At 40.7% G+C, this 19,202-nt stretch overlaps 1 protein-coding gene across 6 annotated transcripts in view; it reads left to right on the forward strand.

Moving 5' to 3' along the window:
- Window positions 1–19,202, forward strand: part of LOC149312631 (FERM domain-containing protein 4A-like) — a 508,349-nt gene that overhangs the window by 371,193 nt on the left and 117,954 nt on the right. For all 6 annotated transcript variants that reach the window (XM_089525042.1, XM_089525041.1, XM_089525039.1 and 3 more), the window contains 2 exons: window positions 4,952–5,046; window positions 13,066–13,158. In XM_089525042.1, coding sequence (XP_089381168.1) covers window positions 4,952–5,046; window positions 13,066–13,158 — 188 coding nt within the window. The remainder of the gene's footprint in view (window positions 1–4,951; window positions 5,047–13,065; window positions 13,159–19,202) is intronic.

The raw sequence follows: 19,202 nt of genomic DNA on the forward strand, positions 1-19,202 counted from the left end.
GAAATTCATGTTCAAAAATTGACCCTAAAATCCTGGGTCAACATATACAGCTCAGTAAGGTAATACTGCTTAGAAAGGTCCCCCCTTCCCTTCCCTTCTCAAACAGATGTTAAAAGCTTCTCCTCCAGCACCAGAGAAGTAGTGTTTGGTGGTCAGGAGAGGTCCAGAGAAGGAGAAAGAGGGAGGGATGTAGTGTTTTCCTTTCATTTCCCCCCCTTTATATCCTTTGTTACTGCCCCTCAACATCTACAGGTCATATCAAAATCCATGATTTTGGCCCTAAAACCTTCCCTCGACTTATACATGAAGTTGACTTGTACACGAGTATATACAGTAATCTGTTGAAACAGATTTTATTTTAAAAATACAATGTTTACTTTAGTGAAAAATGATCTCTGTGCAAAACCATGCAGTAGGAATTTTCAGCCTGCATGGGTTTTTACATAGATAAGATAAATATTTATTTCTGTCACAGACCAGGTTTTTACACAATTGCACTGTACAGAGATGAGAAGATAGCTACAAAGCCCATTATTTCATATGTCTGAAACATTTGTACTAATTAACTTTTTTCATTACATATAGACTATACACTCTTTTTTGTTGAAAAAGCAATTATCATAATTGAGGTTCCTCTATGACAAATGAGTTTTCACACACACACCACACACACAAAACAAAAGATAACAAGCAGCAAAATGCCCCCTCCACAAATTGGTTTTCAGTGATCCATGTTCACAGCAAAGGATTCAGGGGAAGCAAGAAAATGGTGGCAGTGCTCAGTACTCTTGGTGGAATGATCCAATCAAGAAACAGGTGGGGCGAGCAATTCAGTGTTGCAATGTATCCTTTTTAAGAGGAAAGCTCCAGACAAAATACCAAGTTGTGGTCTGGTGTTATATGGATGAGAACCTTGGGACATCCTCTCCATTTTTTCCCTTTCCGTTATACTGGTCCAAAACACACTGCAGAAATAATCCAGTTTGAGATCACTTCAACTGCCCTGGCTCAGAGCTAGGAAATCCTGGCAATGCTAGTTTCGTGAGACATTTAACCTTTGCTGTCAGAGAGCTCTGGTACCACAATAAATTACAATACCCAGGATTCCCTGCACTGAGCCAGGGCAGTTAAAGCGGCCTCAAACTGGATTATTTCTGTAGTGTGTTTGGGACTACTGTGCACAGTCTTTCCCAAATTGAGCCAATCTAGAGTTACTGATTTGTGTTTCCTCCATAGAGAAAGCCTCCTACTTATCTGATGGATTAGAGACTGAAGCACTGTCAGAAAATGGAATCAGTTGAAAAGTGGACCCCAGCTTTGTTTAGTTTGCAAATGCATTTTGGGCTTTGAAAAACATAAATAACACACTATACATTTGCCCCTTGGAACTTGCAGGGGATCCATTCCAGACCCCACCAGCAAGTTCCAAATCTCACATATATTCAAGCCCCATAAGCCTGAATGGGGTTAATGGCAATTGCTCCTCTGTGGATTTTCAAGTCCACAGATCTCAAGTCTGCAGAGGGGTGACTGTATATCATAATGAATGTGTGCAAAGCTTAACCAAGCGCATACACACACTGTGTTATAAACACAAATACTTTTACTGTACAGTAATACTGTAAGAGATGCACTGTCCACAATTTTAGAAGCACCACGGAGTAAACTCAGTGGGGAAGTGTCAAGTAGCACCACGTTTGGACAGCTACAGAGGCTTGCTTTCGCATGCGCAAACACCGTTTGCAAAGCAAGCTGAGAGGGTGGGGAAAAGCATCAAGCCTCTGTAGTCAGCTTGGTCCATCTGCACCCCACCCACCCCCACCTAACTTTGCGAACATCACACATGCAAGAGCAGTCCAAAGCAAGCCTCAATAGGAAGAAGTACGGATGCAAGCCCACTCTTTCCATGCTTGCAAATTACATAGACAAATTCAATTAATAAAGAGGAGTCTGCTCTTCCCACCGGCAAGTCTTGGGACTGTGCATATTCATGTGAGTGGCGTCAAGTAAGCCTCGTAGGCCAGAAGAACTGGTGAAAGAACAGACCCTTTGTCAAATTAGTGGAACTTGTCTGTAATTTGTAAGTGTGGAAAGAGCAAGTCTTCAAAAATTAAGGTCTGGAAAAGGAGGGGGCTTCAAGGATCAGAAACCAAGATCTCATCATAGATCTTAGTTTGCAGGCCAAACACAAATCACAATTTACTGGTGGTTTAATTTTTACCAAATGCATTAAAAGACTAGGCCAGAGCCTTGAAAAGCTTCAATTTTTAAAACAAAAAGTAATCTGTTTCTCTCAGTAATTATTAGTGGTGAGGAGTGACAGATTATATGTTGATAATTCATTAGCAACCTATTATTTTCAGTTGTTTTTAATCATTTAAACACACATAAAAAAGCCCCAAATGACTCTTCCTAAAATGACATTTTGAAATAGTGAGTAAAATGTTGCTCTTTTGGTGGTGGGGATACAACTTTAATGTCACTGGCATAATAATAGCCAATAGTTAACATGATTCCCACAGTGACAACAATTCCTTGAAAAAGTAAATGTTACTTTTAAACTCTGGACTATGATATACTGACACACAGTCTGAGCCTCTAGTACCCAGCTATGATGCAGGACCTACATGACTGATATTGTCATATATGGTGGAAATAGCACTCAGTTATCAGCAGTATGAGTAACTGTGTTTAGGAAGGAACACTTAAGATGGGCTCCAAGGCAAATAGGGCACTGCCCCATAGATATGTATGCACAGAGCAAGGACTATGGATGAGTGTAGACTTGTTGCCCTTCTTATCTCTGTGGTCCTGTGCTCATCTTGGTGCCAGTTTCTGTGGTAGAACTGATGAAAAGTGTTTTGTTTAATGGAAAACAAACATGCCTCTGGGGGAAAAGTCAGGAAATATAACTGAAAAAACATTGCAAGATACCTGCAGTGTTTCTACTGAGGCATTTGTGTGACTTGCATGAAAAGTAGTTGTTGCTCATCACTTTTGCATTGTCAGTGAACTTGGTTCTGCTTATCTAGGCTGCAGCTTTTGGCGCCCAGATCTCTCCAGAGAGAGAAATACAGACTTACTATTCTAGGCTTTCTCTCCATGAGGATATAGCTGTCCTCTGGGCAACTCAGGTACACCTGAGCTCCTACTACACATACTCAGGTTTGCAATTAAATAACACCATTATAATTAAACCCTGCTGGTTTCATTTGGTCATATCTGTGCTCGCGTGGCATTCATTAACCTACTTCTTCTCATCAGCCTTCTCCTCTTAACAACCTTCTTTATAGCTGGTAATTGTCAACCTGAACTCATATGTTTGTGAAATAGCACTTGGAAAAATGTATTTCAGATTTTCATTTCCATTTCTCATCTTTACCTCATTTGTATTTTGTCTGTTAGGATTTGTTTTGTTTTGTTTTTAATCTTAACTGTACAGGCCCTGGCAAATTAGGTGCAATAAAACAGACAGACAAGGGCTTGTATACACTGACTTACATAGTTGCCTATGAAGATTATTAATTACCTCCATCGGTTGAGTGTTTAGAGGTGACTGTTAAAATAATGGTAAGAGTTGCAATCCAACAGCAAATATAGGGCCACACACATTCCCTAGCATTGGTCTAAGATATTATTATTATTATTATTATTATTATTATTATTATTATTATTGCTAGGACCACAGAGAAGGACAATAACTTTGCACAGTTGTAAGCAAAGTTTTAGATAGTGGCCAACCTTGCAGGAAGACAAACAGCTTAACTTCACAGTATTAAGTATTCCTTCAGGAATACTAAGCTAGTAAGTAAACCTGGTTTACTGCCAGTGCTGGCTCTGACTCAGCCATTGTTCTTCCCAGACCTTTTCATCTCCCATAAGAAAGAGCTGTCTTTTCTTATCTGATGCAGCATATTTTAATAAATGATCTAGCTTTTACAGTAGCTTCTAGAAGAAGAGATCCTTAATCACCGACTGCACCACCCAGCCCTTTCTGAGCTACAAGCCCGGAAGGAAATATAGTTGTAACCAAGGCTGTTTTGTTACAAAATTGCACATGGTAGAAAACAGGAAACAAAAGGTGGAGGAGATGGGAGGGTATGCATGGCAAAAGCCCTGTCACACGATATCTTTAGTATATATACCCCCCCCCCCCCCAGGATGACCTCATGTGCATCATTAACAATTACAACTCCTTTATTCACAGAACCAAGGAACAACATTTTGCATTTATTTGGCTTATTAAATATACCAGGGGACTGCATGATATTCTCAGCAGCTATTCTTGCAGAGAGCCAGTGTGGTGTGGTGATTTGGGTGTTGAACTAAGTCTCTGGAGACCAGATTCAGATCAGACCATTCCAGACAGATGGTAACTGTAGGAGAAAACAACCATTAAGGATTTTGAGATGTGAAAGAGATATAGCAGGAGAAGAATCTCCTTAGTACAAGACCTTCTAGTGACTTCGCTCATGTTTGTGACTATTGTGATTGTGTCTGCTAACCAGCTCAACTGGAAAGGATTAGTTGTCCCCCCACTCATGCAGCTGCTCAGGAGGGGATCCTGCTGTCAACAAACACATACTATACTTCTGGGAGTTGTGTGTACATGCAAGTTAAGAGTCTGGTGTTGGTCTTTCTTCCTATGCTACATAATTGCTTATTTACAGAATGGCAGGATTGCAGAAGAGCTATAGCTACCAGGCATTGCCAGGAGCAGAGCACAATGCTGCAGTATGTAGATTTGTATGGAGCCTGGCTCAGCCGGCCTCCTGTGGCAGCTTTGGCTGTAAATATGATACTGTCATTATACAGATGTTTTATTTAGTCATCACTGAATTGTTAGAAATGGCACAAGTCTCTTTTCTTCTCTTCCTTGACTGTCCCCCACTCCCCACCCTAACACTCTTTAGCTAAACATCTGTACATTTTGTTCCCTCTTATCTTCCAGCCAAAGCTTTTGGCCAAGGAGCTGCTAGACCTGGTGGCATCACATTTCAATCTGAAAGAGAAGGAATACTTTGGAATTGCCTTCACAGATGAGACGTAAGTATTTGGCACCAGAATGTGAACATTCCTGAATCAAAAAGTAAGTAAGGGTTTCCTTTCTGGAAACTGCAAAGGAAGGTGAAGGAGCTCTATGGGGCAAAAGAAGCTTCATTTCCTGAAAATACCTATAGGTAGAGAATCCAGATTCTCAAAGTGTTCCTAAAGCCATGACAGATAGAAACTTGAGCCATATTATTGGAATTGTGTATTTGTGTATATTTTACAAGTCTGAAATCAAGGCTAGGCAACTGCAGTTTTCCAGAGGTTGGATTCCAGCTCCCATAATCCACTGGCTATGTCATAGTAAGATTTAATGTTCAGAGCACATCAGGAAAGCCACAGTTGCCTACCGTGGTGTAGACAAGTGAGAACACTATAGACCAGTGGTGGCGAACCTCTGGCATGCATGCCAGAGGTGACACTCAGGACCCTCTCTGTGAGCACACATGCTGTCACCCTAGCACAGAGTGTGCCAAAGTTTCATACCAGAACTCCAGAGGGATGTGGCACTTTGCAATAAATAAGTGGGGTCTGGGTTGCAGTTTGAGCACTCTGTCTGTAAAAGGTTCACCATCACTGCTATAGACATTTTAATTGTCTTGCTTCAAAAAAGGTTGCTAAATGCTTCAGTCAAGAAAAAGAAATCTGCTTCCTATTGCCACCTCTTTATTGAAATCATATCTTAATTTCCTTTCCTTTATATTGGGAGCTTTTTATAGGAACAAAGGCAGTTCTAGTTAAGCATTTGTCACGCAGCAGCTGGAACAAAAAGAATCCACTGGATGGTGCAAAATAATCAGTTTCAATTAGATAATATCTTCATTATTTTTAACAAGTTTTTCTCCATAGTAAAATGGCTGTGTCTCCTGAGATGCAATCCAACAAGAGCTGGTCCCAAACAGCCAATATTGCCTTCAGTATGGTATAAGTAGGAACCGGGCACTGTGATACTTCAGGCCATACCTTACGTTACCTGGAATGGATATGAAGGTGTACTGATGTAAGACTGGTATTTTCTAAACATTAGGCCTGTGAGTAACAATTACTCATCTAGTATGATACATAAAGCAGTTAGCTTTTTTCTGTTGTTTATGATAATCATTTCAAAATATTATATAAAACATTTCCACATCAATTTTTATGCCTAGAAGCCCTTGCATGTCTCCAGTAGCATCTGTAGCAGTGTGGCCATGCTGGCTGGAGGATTTTGATAGCTGTTGCCCCAAAAAATAACTTCCAATCTCTGCTCCACAAGAGCGCTGCCCAGGCCTATTGAGCTTTACTGTTGCTGCATGTGAACTAAGAATAAACTCAAGAGGAAACATACATACATGGCTGTGCATGTTAGAGGAATATCAGTAGAGATGATAACCTGACCCCCAAGGTCCCTTGTCTGTCATGACTGATCTTACCACCAAGGAACTTCAGTAAACTTCCCAAAGCATGGTTTCAAAAACACTGCTTTAAGAGTCAAGTGAAAATATGCCTTTTGAAGAGGAAGGTATTCCTTGGGCAAGTGAAATGGTTAGCTAAGCATTGCTTGTGATTGTTATGCCTGTGAATGCAGCTTACCTTTACCTTTACTGTTGAGGTTGTTATTTTTCTAGCTTTAAAGTTATATTTTCAGGATCCTGTTCGTTGCTTTACTGTGTGATCATTTCACATATTAATGTATAATATTGCATTGTTGCTGCATGCCTTCAAGTCATTTCTGATTTACAGTGACCCTATCACGGGGTTTTCTTGGTATGATTTGTTCAGAGAGAGTTTGCTTTTGCCTTCCTCTGAGGCAGAAAGAATGTGACTTGCCCAAGTTCACCTGTGGGCTTATATTTCTTTATAGAAATATGTGCACTGCTTTGGCTCAAAACCAGCAAAGGAAAAGAAAGCATAAATATAGAGTTTTCATTCAATGCCAAAAATTTAACTGCAAATATTAACTCTTCCCAATGATGTCATCTGAACTGAATTGGGAGTGATATAACATTTTTAAAAATTAAATAATATTTCTATCCTGCTTCTCTTTTACAAACAATCGGAGTGGCTTACACTTTAAAATTATAACAATACATTATTATATAAATGACCCACTCTTCCCTCCCCCCTTAAAATGACAATTAAACATTACAATTAAAATAGTCTATTAGACACTCTAGAAATTAAAAATGATAAAATTAACAGTTTTTCAAACAGGGGCAATGGGAGACACCAACATAAGAGTACTCCACTTTTATGGCCAGGGTTTTCATATTCAGGAAAGGCCTACCAGAAGAGATCTATCTTGACAGCTTTTTTAAAGCTATCTAAGCTGGTGATGTGATGGATCTCTTCCGGCAGGCCATTCCACAATCTGGGTGCGGCCAAAGAAAAGGACCTCTGGGAAGTAGCAGTCACTTTGGTCTTTAAAGGCTACAATAGGTTCCTCCCAAAGGACCTGAGTATGTGGAGTGGATTATACGGAAGAAGGCAATCCCGTAAATAGGTTGGGCCCAAGCCATGTAGGGCTTTAAATGTCAAAACCAACACATTGTACTGTGCTCAGAAACCAACAGGCAGCCAGTGGAGTGATTTCCAAATCGGTGTTATATGGTCACTCCTAGGTTTTCCAGTGACCAACCTGCTTGCCATATTCTGTACTAACTGAAGTTTCTGGGTTAAGCACAAGGGTAGTGCCATGTAGAGCACATTGCAGAAATTGAGTCGTGAAGTTAACAGTGCATATACCACAGTTTCCAGGTCCTCTGGTTCCAGGAAAGGATGCAGCTGGCATATAAGATGATATGGGATGATTGTGATTCCCCATCCACAGTCTAGCATCTCTTAGTACCCCAGCATTACTTGGGGAAGTTGTTGCTGTCTAGCTGTTAGGACAAATACATAGCTCTTTTCAGAAAGCTGATGAAAGCACCAAACAGCAATTCAGAAGTGGGGATTTTGTCCCTTCTGGTTCTTCCTACTTCCTATGCTGCTAATGTGTACAGAAACATATAGAGAGTCCATCCACACTGCAGAAGTAATCCAGTTTGACACTGCTTTAACTGCCATGGATCAATACTATGGAATTTAGGGAATGGCAGTTTGTCGCAGCACCAAAGTGATGTCAAACCGGGTTTTTCTGCAGTACGGATGCCACCCTAGCCATATTTGAATTAGGGGCTGATGGTGTTGGAAGGAGACCTGACCTTAAATCCACTGATTATGGTGCAGAAAGGAGCCACACCACATCTTCATGAAGCACAAAGTCCTGTCCAGATCACTTGTTCAAGAACCTCCCTTTGAGCCACCTTATGTTTTAGTGGAAAGCTGGCATAACCCTGCCCTACCTTCCTTGGCTGGAGAAGGTGCTGTAAGGATGGCAAGGTTGTGATTGCGTTGTGCTGCTTGAGGAGCATTGCTTCCAGCCTCATGGCTCTGTGGTGATCCAGCTTTGCCTGCCTTCTCCTGGTGGCACTTTTCCCAATCAGGAAAAATAAGGAAGGGAATGAAGTTTGGCTAGAAATCCTGCTGTCATCTCCAGACACAGAACAGTGTAGCAGTGGGACACAGACTTTTTCCAGTTAGGAAGATGAGTGACACATGAAGAAATTTTTCTTCACTACTGAGGGATGGGGGCTTCCGCTAGCCATATGTGAACTAGATTTATTTATTTTGTTTATTTATTTACTTTATTTATATCCCGCCTTTCTCCCAGGACAGGACCCAAGGTGGCTTCCCAAACAACAAATTTAAGAGTTTTACAAAATTTTAAAAAAACAACACAATTTTAAATCACCACATTAAAACACTATTAAACTTTTTTTTAAAAAAAAAATTGTGTGTATGGTGTGTGCCTTCAAGTCCTTTCTGACTTATGGCTAATGCAAACCTATCAAAAGGTTTTCTTGGCAAATTTCTTCAGAGGTGGTTTGCCATTGCCTCACAGAAGTTAAAAATGGATAAAACATACATCTAAAGGAGAACCTTCCCTGTTTAACCATTTAAAGCTTGCTTAAATGAAAATATTTTTGCTTGCTGGCAAAAGAAAAGCAGAGAGGGAGCCAGCCTTGCTTCTCCAGGTGAGGAACTTTGATGTATTGTATAGGGCCCAGATGCCAGAATTTCCTTTCTCCTGCATCAGAGGAAACATGGAAGCGGATACATTCATACACATCTGCTTGTTGAGGTGATAGCAGCCATGGCAGTCAATGTATGGCTACGGGAATTCTTACAACGTGCTGTTCCATCCAGAAAGTATTACCATAATTAATAATCCTCCAGGCACATCTGTATCAAAACACTGCACTGGTTTTAATTGAAAAATTAATCAAGAATCAGCTGACTTGCTTTTTAAAAACTCCTAAATCCATTGAGAGCCCTAAGAAATATCCACCGATGTGGGTTTAGATTGTGTGTTTAATGGAAGTGGGAGGCTTGTGGCAGCAGCCCTAAAATAATATGAAAGTAATTCTTCAGCTCAAGAGGAAAATCTCTGCAGGTGTAATTTATCTAGGAATGATTTGTACTGGGGATTTCCATTCATTAGCTGCACTGTCTCATGACAACCTGAATAGAAAATCAATAGGAACAACCTTTGTGTTGGCGACTTAATAGCTCCTTTTGGTAATATAGGGTCATTACCTCATGCAGCATGACCAGAATTAGCTAGCCATGCTATCTATAAAATAGCATGCTATAGAAGTCAGGGGAGGAGGGGGGGGGAGAATAGTAATCATAGTTGAGAGATCTTGGAAACATTTAACAGTCCTAGCCATCATCATTAGAGTCATATCCCAAAAACTAGTCATTGTGTTTTTGTGGGAGGGGTGAGGTATTCTTGTGTAAATCGAGCAGAATTTAGAAAAGTTACTTTTGCAGCCAATGAAGATTTTCATACCTGGCTCCATCGCTGGTCAAACATGGCTAAAACGTCCTTAAAAGGTGGAGGAAGTGCACATGTCTGGAAGCCAGGCATGCTTCCTCAATCTTCAAGGCATTGTCGCACCCTCCTTTGTGTCCCTGAATTATCGCAAGGGGAGCGGATTTCCTATGAACGCAAACTTTGCATTCCCAGGAACGATTCAGGGATGCAAAGGCGGGAGCACCAATGGAGCCAGGTATGAAAATCTTCTAAGATTCTCACAGCCCACCAGCCAAAATGACCAGGCTTGAGGATACTGGCAGCTGTAGTCCAAAGGTATTAGGTCCTTTTTTTTCACATTCTGAAACCAAATATGGTTATGTATTTTGACAAACAAGGGTTAACTCTTGCCACAGATTTGACAGAATAGAGTTGGATCCTGTTCTGGCCAGCTGCCTGGCCTTTAGGTGACTGAGCAGGGCCTGGTTCTGAGCTTCCACATATGTCCACTTGCAATGGCAGCAGGCAAATGTAGCAGACTGAGGCTCAGCCTGTGAAGGACCTGGGAGAGCTCCCAAGTGAGACAGATGGTAATGATCTGGAACAACTCTGAATTCCCACAGATCCCTTACATCCAAGATGGGCCCAATGACTGTCAGGATCCAAGCCTCTCTGGTGAAAATCTGTGGAGTTCAAAGCTAGGTTGCTGTGAATCGGGGGAGGCAATTTCTGAACTTCAAGAGCAAGCATTGTCACTCCTGCATCCATTGGGTCGCCTTACCCCATTGTATTGCCAAATCTGACATTTCCTTTTCAAACAAGGCACCATGGGATCTGTATTTTAAAAAAATAAAAAAGTTGAAGCATGCTTTCAGGAGCATGATTTGACTTGAAAATGGGCAGCATTGCACATGGCCTGTACACAGGTACTGTTTTTGTCTCATATTTAGCCTCGTTGATCAGATAGCTTTTTTAGGCTATTGGGATATTCTGTAAATAGAAAATAGTGGAATATATCTCCATAATTTGAGAGCCATCATGGTGTAGTGATTTGAGCATTGGACTATGATTCTGGATACCAGAGTTCAAATCCCCACTTGATCATGGAAACACACTGGGCAGTCATACTCTCTCAGCCTCCGAAAAAGTCAAAGGCAACAAACTCCCCTCTGAACAAGTCTTGTCAAGAAAAGCCTGTGATAGGGTTGCCTTAGGGTTGCCATAAATCAGAAATGACTTGAAGGTGTGCAACAGCAAAGCTTCATAACCTGGCCAAGAGGTACCCACCTGCACTGGGACCAGGCAGGCCTGCTTAGCTTCTGTAATTGCTACTGGATAACTCAGGTATATTTAGGTCTGTAGAATCTTTCTCCTGCTCCTTTCTTCTGGTGCCGCAGTGGTTAAATGCCTGTACTGCAGCCACTCACTCACAAACCACAAGATTGCGAGTTCAATACCAGCCAGGGCTCAGGCTTGACTCAGGCTTGCATCCTTCTGAGGTCGCCAAAATTAGTACCCAGCTTGATAGGCGCAATTAGCTTACAATTGTAAACCGCTTATAGACTGCTTAGAGTGGTATGAACAGTATATAAATGCAGCTGCTATTGCTATTGCTCATACAATCCTAAGGTGACAACAAGGATGTCCTTGAATTATCTCATATTTGCCAGCTAGAAATACTAAACCATATGTCTTCCTTTACATTTGCCATTGTTAACTTGCTTCATTGCAACTGTGTAAATGAGACATCTCCAATCTTCCCTATGTTTAATCACTCTGCTTAGGTCCTGCAGGCTCAGGCTCATGGCCTCCCTTATTGAATCTACCCATCTGGCATGTGGTCTTCCTTTCTTTCTGCTTCCCTCTACCTTTCCTACCATTATTGTCTTTTCCAATGAGTCATGCCTTCTCATGATGTGGCCAAAGTACAACAGTCTCAGTTTCATCATCTTTGCTTCCAGGGAAAGTTCAAGTTTGATCTGTTCATTTATTTATCTTTTTGGTTGTCCTCAGCCCTCTTCTCCAGCACCACATCTCAAATGAGTTTATTTTCTTTGATGACTCAGTGGTCCAGTGCCATAGAAGGCAACTTTAAGCATTCATGGACTCATGCATACCTTCACTCTCCAGTTTCTCTTGTCAGGCAGGAAAACCATGTCTTCACTGTTATAGCTTCTATTCAGAGCTTGGAAACATTACTTTGTGGGATTACAGCTCCTCAGATGTCCCAAACAATATTCATGCACGCTGGAAACTATAATCCAAAAATTATTCCAAGCTCTGCTTCTATATTATTGTTATAGTTATGTTGTTATGTTATGTTATGTTATGTTATGTTATGTTATGTTATGTTATGTTATGTTATGTTATGTTACACTACACTGTTGGAGGAAGGTCTCAGTGTCTACTATTGCCAGCTTTACAAAAGAAAATGGCACTAAACAACTACTGTGGCAAATTCAGAGAAAACTTTAGTAACTATTGTTCTGTGTGTGCATGAGTATGTGTGTGTGCATGCGTGCAAGAGAGAGAAACAGCTGTGTTTTCAAAAGATCTTGAAAGGCAACTTGGCAGTCTCTATTTGCAAGGCAGTTCCAGACATACTGGGTGGCAAATAAAAAGTCTGAGACATTGTTTGGCTCTGTTTTAGCCTGCAGTGAAATATTACAGGCCTTATATAAACTCCTAGCACTAATGACTTTTAATGGAAAACCTGACAGGCTTTCAATTATATAGTCACACCAAGGGTGGTGGGGCTGCAATAAAGGACAAAAGCACTTATCTCTTTGGTTCTCCATCTCCTCGTTGTACATCTTCTGTTTTCACACTGACAAGTTGAACTTTATGTGTTAAACATTTAAGCATGAAATGATGCTGCCACTGTTCCCACTGCAGTATTTTGTGTATTTTTCAAGTACTGCATGATCATCTAAGAAAAGCAGCTTTCTATTCTGTGTGACTTCAGTTTTATACTCTGAGTCACCATGGGCAGTGGAATGAATCCCTAACTTGGAACCCTTACTTCGTTGGACAACAATTCCCAGAATCCAACTAACAGCATGGCTTCTAGTAGTTGTGGTAATCTAAAATATGACTTTCCCAAGTTCTGGCTGAAGCCTATTGTTGCCATTCTATGCACTCAGCTCACTACGTCCTTCTCCCTCCCTTTCTGTTACCAGGGGTCATCTGAACTGGCTTCAGCTGGACCGGAGAGTGCTGGAACATGACTTCCCAAAAAAGTCTGGACCGGTTGTTTTGTACTTTTGTGTCAGGTGAGTATCTGCTTGGTCAAGTCAGCTCTCAAAATGTATCATGGCAAGCTTTTCTAACTTTGTTCTGATAGCTAATATCCACTTTAGCTTTGAGCCATAGGTCTCAAAGGTCTGTAATCTGTGACTCAGGAAGTCCCCATCTTGGAAAATAGGAAGCTAGATCACCAAAGGAGGGGAGGTTATAGCTCATTGGTAGGACATATGTTTTCCATGTACAGTTGGCCCTCCACATTTGCAGCTTTGACTTCTGTGGATTTGATTATTCGGTTTGATTAATATGTTCTCTCTAGGTCCTCAAGCATGACTCTATGGTCAATATCTGCCAAATGTTGCAGCAGAGGGCCTAGAGATTCCTAGAGATAACACTTCTCAAGACATTTGTAGGTCCTCCAGTGCAATTCTAAGGTCAGCTTCTAATAGATGTTGACTATAGAGTTGCACTGCAGGACCTAGAGATTCCTAGAGAAGTGTTCTATCAGGTTAAAAAAAATAGTGATTTTTTTATTTGCAGTTTTTCCACTTTCATGGGGGTCCTGAACCCCTAACTCCAGCAAATTGTTGCTGAACCTAAAGGCTATCCACTCAGTACCCTTACAACTATAAGTGGATCGAATTCTCTGAATGTTTTTGGCTTCAGAAGACCTCTCCAAAAGATGCCACAGTCTCTCATGTGTTGGACCTTCTGGTGTCCTTATCCAGTTGTTCTTCCTGTCTCAGATTAAACATTACCTTGTAGCCATATCATAGCACTTCTTGTTTATCAAATCTACTAGTCAGGGGGTTCTTGAATGATTACAGGACGTTACACCCTTCTAGAATGAGGCCTTTTTAAAATGGTTTTAGAGGAGATGGCTTCCTTTGTCTTAAGATTACTCATTTGGTGGAAAGCTTTTCTAGTAGCAGCCACCATGGACAGAAGAGCTATGAAGTTGTGTGATTTGTGAGGGGATCAACCTCACATTCATTAGATTGGATATTTCCTTCTCATTGACAGTCCTGTTTCCTATCCATCTCAGTCAAGACATTTTTCTTCCAGAGCTCTTCCTTAACTGCCTGGATGTTGTAGGGCCCTAGCCTTCAGAGTCATTTCCTCAATCACTCTCTACAAAGAAGGGACGGTCTGTGTTAGAAACACATCATCTCTAATTGCATCAATTGCATGGGTGATTGCTTTGGATTGTATTTGGATTGTTTTATTGTTTTTAATTGGTTTTAACTATTGGAATGAATGATGGATTTTAATGTTGTTTTTGTATTGTTTTAACATGGGGGGATTATTGTGTTGTATTTTGTATTTTTGTATTTCATCACATGTTGTAAACCGCCGTGATCGTAGGAACGGCGGTATAGAAATAAAGTTTCATTCATTCATTCATCAACTATCCATCTGGCATATGAGCTAATAGGCAAGTCACCCTCTGCCCAAGTGAGAAGTCATCCAGCTACAGTGATTGCAGCTTCAACTACATTCCTGAAGGGGATTCCTCTCCATAACATCTGCAGAGCTGCCACATGAACCAGATTGCTCACTTTTGTTTCTCACTATCCCTTGGATTTGGGGTCACAGATGGAGGCTGCATTGAGGAGGGCTATGCTTTTCTCCTATGTGGCATGATACTCCCTCCTGTGACTGTTTGCTTGCTGGTCTCCCATTTGTATGAGTCACAGAGCTCACAAAGAAAGAGGACAGGTTGCTTACCTGTAACTGTAGTTCTTCAACTGGTCATTTGTGAAATCACACAACTCTGCCCATCCTCCTCTCGTTGTGTCCTGAAATTCCTTAGATCCTTGGCTGCTGCTTTGGCATCCATGGACTGAGGGCTTAAGTAGAACATGAGCTGATAAGTCACCCCAGAGAGTGGGCAGGGTCACTGGCAAAATGCTTATGTAAGAGCTCTAAAACATTCCACCAAATGATACATTGTGCTGGCACAGGATAACTCATTTGTGTGATTTCACAGATGACCACATGTAGAACCATAGTTACAGATCCTCAACCTGTCTTTCTGGCATCCAGAAATCAAATCCCATTAATTCTTTTAAAAGACAACTGACCAGCCAGTCAATTTTGTTATATGTGAAAAGAAAAGGAAAAAAAAAAAAGAAATACAGTGTGCTCTTGGTATCCGATGGGGTTTGGTTCCAGGACCCCCCATGAATACCAAAATCCGTAAATGCTCAAGTCCCATTAAATACAAAGGCATAGTAAAGTGGTGTCCTTTATATAAAATGGCAAAATCAATATTTGCTTATTGGAATATATATATATATATATATATATATATATATATATATCAAATATTTTCAGTCCGTGGATGCTTGAATCCATGCATAAAAAATCTGTGGATAAAGAAGGCTAACTGTACAATCAAATATACTATTTGAATTGTGGTTTTCACAGTCTTTATTGGTGAGTATGATAGAAGGCTGGAGACTGGTTTACATACACCTTGAACCAGTTTCCTTCACATTTTTCCTTGATTCTGGCTCAACAGTGTGAGTGCCTTCTACTTCCCATAATTCTTTCCTTTGTCAGTTACTTAGATTGTATTGGGAGTGAATGACAAGGATGACCTTGGTGTAAAGCAAATGTGCAGAGAATCATGTTATATAGAAGCAGCTGAGAATGAAGATTTTAGCTAAGGTCAGATAAATAGCTTTAATGCTTGAGGATAAAAATCTACCATCACCCAGCATTCCCATACCCCACATATTTCTGTCGAGTTGTGTTCAGCCTCCACAGTGACTGAAAGAAAACAGACAAGATGCTTTCTTTCCAGCATGCAATTTCTGGCATACTCAGGCTAAATTGCCCATCATTATTTCTGATTACTGGTGTTTGGAGAAGGAAAGAGAATAGGACTGAACACAAGAGGGATCACACTCTCCTTTCCCCCTGAAGACTGACATGCTAGGTAGATGTTAAAGCCGGTAGAAAGTTCTGCTCTCAGAGGGAGAAGCCAAAGAGGTTTTTACTGGGTTTTGCACTTCCTTTCCAGCTGCTTACTTAGCAGGTCAGCAACAGGGTTATTTTTTTCCCATTTGCCAAGAAATTGTATGTGTTAGAAAACAGAGTGTAATTCAGTCAGGAAAGCCTGTGCGGGCTGTTTGAACATTGTCTGGAGGTCCTGTCTAGGTGGAATTCCCACTGTACTTTAGTCTGCCTATGTAATCAATACAGCCTTCTGGCAAATTATGATAGCAGAACATGTGGTGATTCTGTGTTCAAGAACTACAGTCCAAATCTGGCTGATTTCCTCTCCATGATGCCAGTGATACACATAACCTTCAGAAGAATCAACCAGAAGGGAAGCCTGATCATGAACAGAGGCATCTCTGAGGTGGACCTAGAATGGGGCAATAGAGGGCTAGCAAACTGAGAGGCAACTGTTTAGGAAAGGTAACAGACTGGGAGACAATGAGATGCAAACTTCAAACAAGGAAGACCATTTGATTTGGCAAGCTCCTTGAAAATACCAACTACAGATACTGTTGTCACCTGTTTCACCCATTACGTTTCCATATACAATAAGTAGAAGCCTAGCTTCTTTCTGTGTTAAGCCACCTGGAAATTAATACAGAATATAGTAGTAATCTACATGATATTAAATGTCAAGAGAAAAGCATTTGGCTTTTTAAATTGCATAGCTCAGAGCGAAAATTATCCACATTTGATTCTGTGGCTGAAGAACTGGTGGCCTCACAATCGAGATACCTTCTCCAAAAATCTCATTAAGCAGATCACGGCTGCATTGCCAACATTGGTTTAAGTTCATGATGGACACAGATAGAGGTTGTTGTAAAGTGATAACAGAAATCTGGAGAAGATGTGCTTTGTCTGTTTTTATGCTTTTGTGTCTATGCATCTTTACTTGTACCAATAAAATCAGCGGACTTGTAGATGTTGCTTAGTTTCAATTGCAAGCATTCCTAGCTATGGACTGCACTGGCTATGTCTGATGGGAGCTGTGGTCTGACAAGATCCGGAGGGGCACATTTTTATTATCCTCATAATTAAAGTTTCCAAGAGCATGAGCCAGACTTTTGGGTATAAGAAATACAATACTGCCCTCTGGTGTGCGAAACAAGCATTTGCTCTAGTGAGTAGGCGCGCAGCATCTCTCCCCCCCCCCCATTTTTTGCAATTGTCATACTATGAGTAGCACTGCAAGAAAAAACTTATGACACCTTCCAGTCTGATAGTATTCAAAGACATAGCCATGTTAGTCTGAAAAATCAGTATAGAAAGAGTTTTTGTAACACCTTTGAGACTAAATGAAAGAAAGAAGTGGTAGCATGAGCTTTCATAGATATAATAGTTATAGTTGTATAATAGTTATATGCATTTAATTTTCCTTTTGACTTTTAACCCCATGGGAGATTTGGGGCCAGTCATAGATATTATCTTAGCATGTATTTATGACACTCCTGTAAGGTAGAAAGAGATTATTAGCTTCACACAGAAGTTTGGAGGACAAGTAAAGGTGATGTGATTGTGATTGAACTGAACACTGAAATAAGTTCTTCCCATTTACACTCAGGCAACTACAGTGGATCCTTGTTATACGCTGGGGTTTGGTTCCAAGATCCCCTGTGTATAACAAAATCTGTGTATGCTCAAGTCCCATTAAATATAATGACATAGCAGAACGGTGTCCCTTATAAAAAAATGGAAAATCAAGGTTTGATATTTGAAATGTATACTTTTTTTGAACATTTTCAAACCGTGTATGCTTGAATCCATGTATAAAAAAATCTGTGTATAAGAAGGGCCAACTGTATGTTTACATCATTCTCATTTCCTCCCTAAAAGGGAAATGTCACCTGTAACGGAGATCAAGTGCAGGTTACTTTTAATGATTGCTTTAGGAACAGTGTGATATAGAAATTAATAAATACATCCAAATTATCATCTTTACTGCTATCAAAAAGGTGGGAAGAAAAAATCATTTGGAACAAAAATTGGGAAACTTAGGGCCCAAATAGACAAGCCAAAATAAAGCTGCTTTGAGTCATAGTTTTTTGTGGGTTTCGCCAGCATCTGTGGCTGACATCTTCAGAGAATGTTTGCCTGGACTTGGCTATATATATTGTGTGATCTGGAAAGGCAGGAGGACTACCCTGAGGACTGCCATTAGCAACCAACAATATACATGCAAATCACTCCTGCCTTTCCAGATCACACAATATATATAGCCAAGTCCTTTTCCAGGCAAACATTCTCTGAAGATGCCAGCCACAGATGCTGGCGAAAGGTCAGGAAAAAACTCTGCTAGAACATGGCCACATAGCCCGAAAACCCCACAAAAAACTATGGATGCTGGCCATGAAAGCCTTTGACTTCACACTGCTTTGAGTCACTTTGGAGGTATGCTGTTTAAATGACACACACGTTTTAAGAGGCCAGAATCTGCATCAAAGCTGTGCTGCAGTCCTTAGGACTGAAGCGTGGCTTTGGTGCACTTCCGGCAACAAAGCAGGAGTTCTGTTTGTTCAGGCAGGATGTATGTGACTGGGTGGTGGTAGCTGGAGAATAAAATACTAGAGAAGCTGCGGCTGTGCTGCTGTTAAAGAGATGAGATGGGCCTTGGTTTGTGGAGACGAGTTTACAAAAGTCTTCTCTAACAAAAGTGAGACTCTTGTGGCATTTACTATTGGCTACTGCTGATGGGAGATGTAGTTAGACAACATCTGGAGGGCCACACAATCCCTACCTCCATTCTGTTTTTTTGAAAATCAGTTTAAAAGATTAGCAGGCACATTGAAAACAATTGAGGCAAGTTGTCCAAGGCCTCCTATAGAGTTCCCATAAGAGATAGCAGCTATGTCACATCTCAGTTTTATAACAGTTGTGCTTAACTACCCCTCCTCCCTCCCTCCTTCAACCATGTGGAGTAAAGTATCAGGTGCTTGCACTTTTACCACGCTTATGGAAAACTGCAGATTCAGCATCCCTGTAAAAGGTTTTTCGGCCTTTTCATTTTATATTCAAGGGTCATTTCTCACTTTCATCATTTTTACAAAAGCCAATTCAAAACCAATTA

Source organism: Sceloporus occidentalis, unplaced genomic scaffold (assembly GCF_023333645.1).
Source record: "Sceloporus occidentalis isolate IW3139 unplaced genomic scaffold, rSceOcc1.0.p SCAF_5, whole genome shotgun sequence".
Lineage (NCBI taxonomy): Eukaryota > Metazoa > Chordata > Lepidosauria > Squamata > Phrynosomatidae > Sceloporus > Sceloporus occidentalis.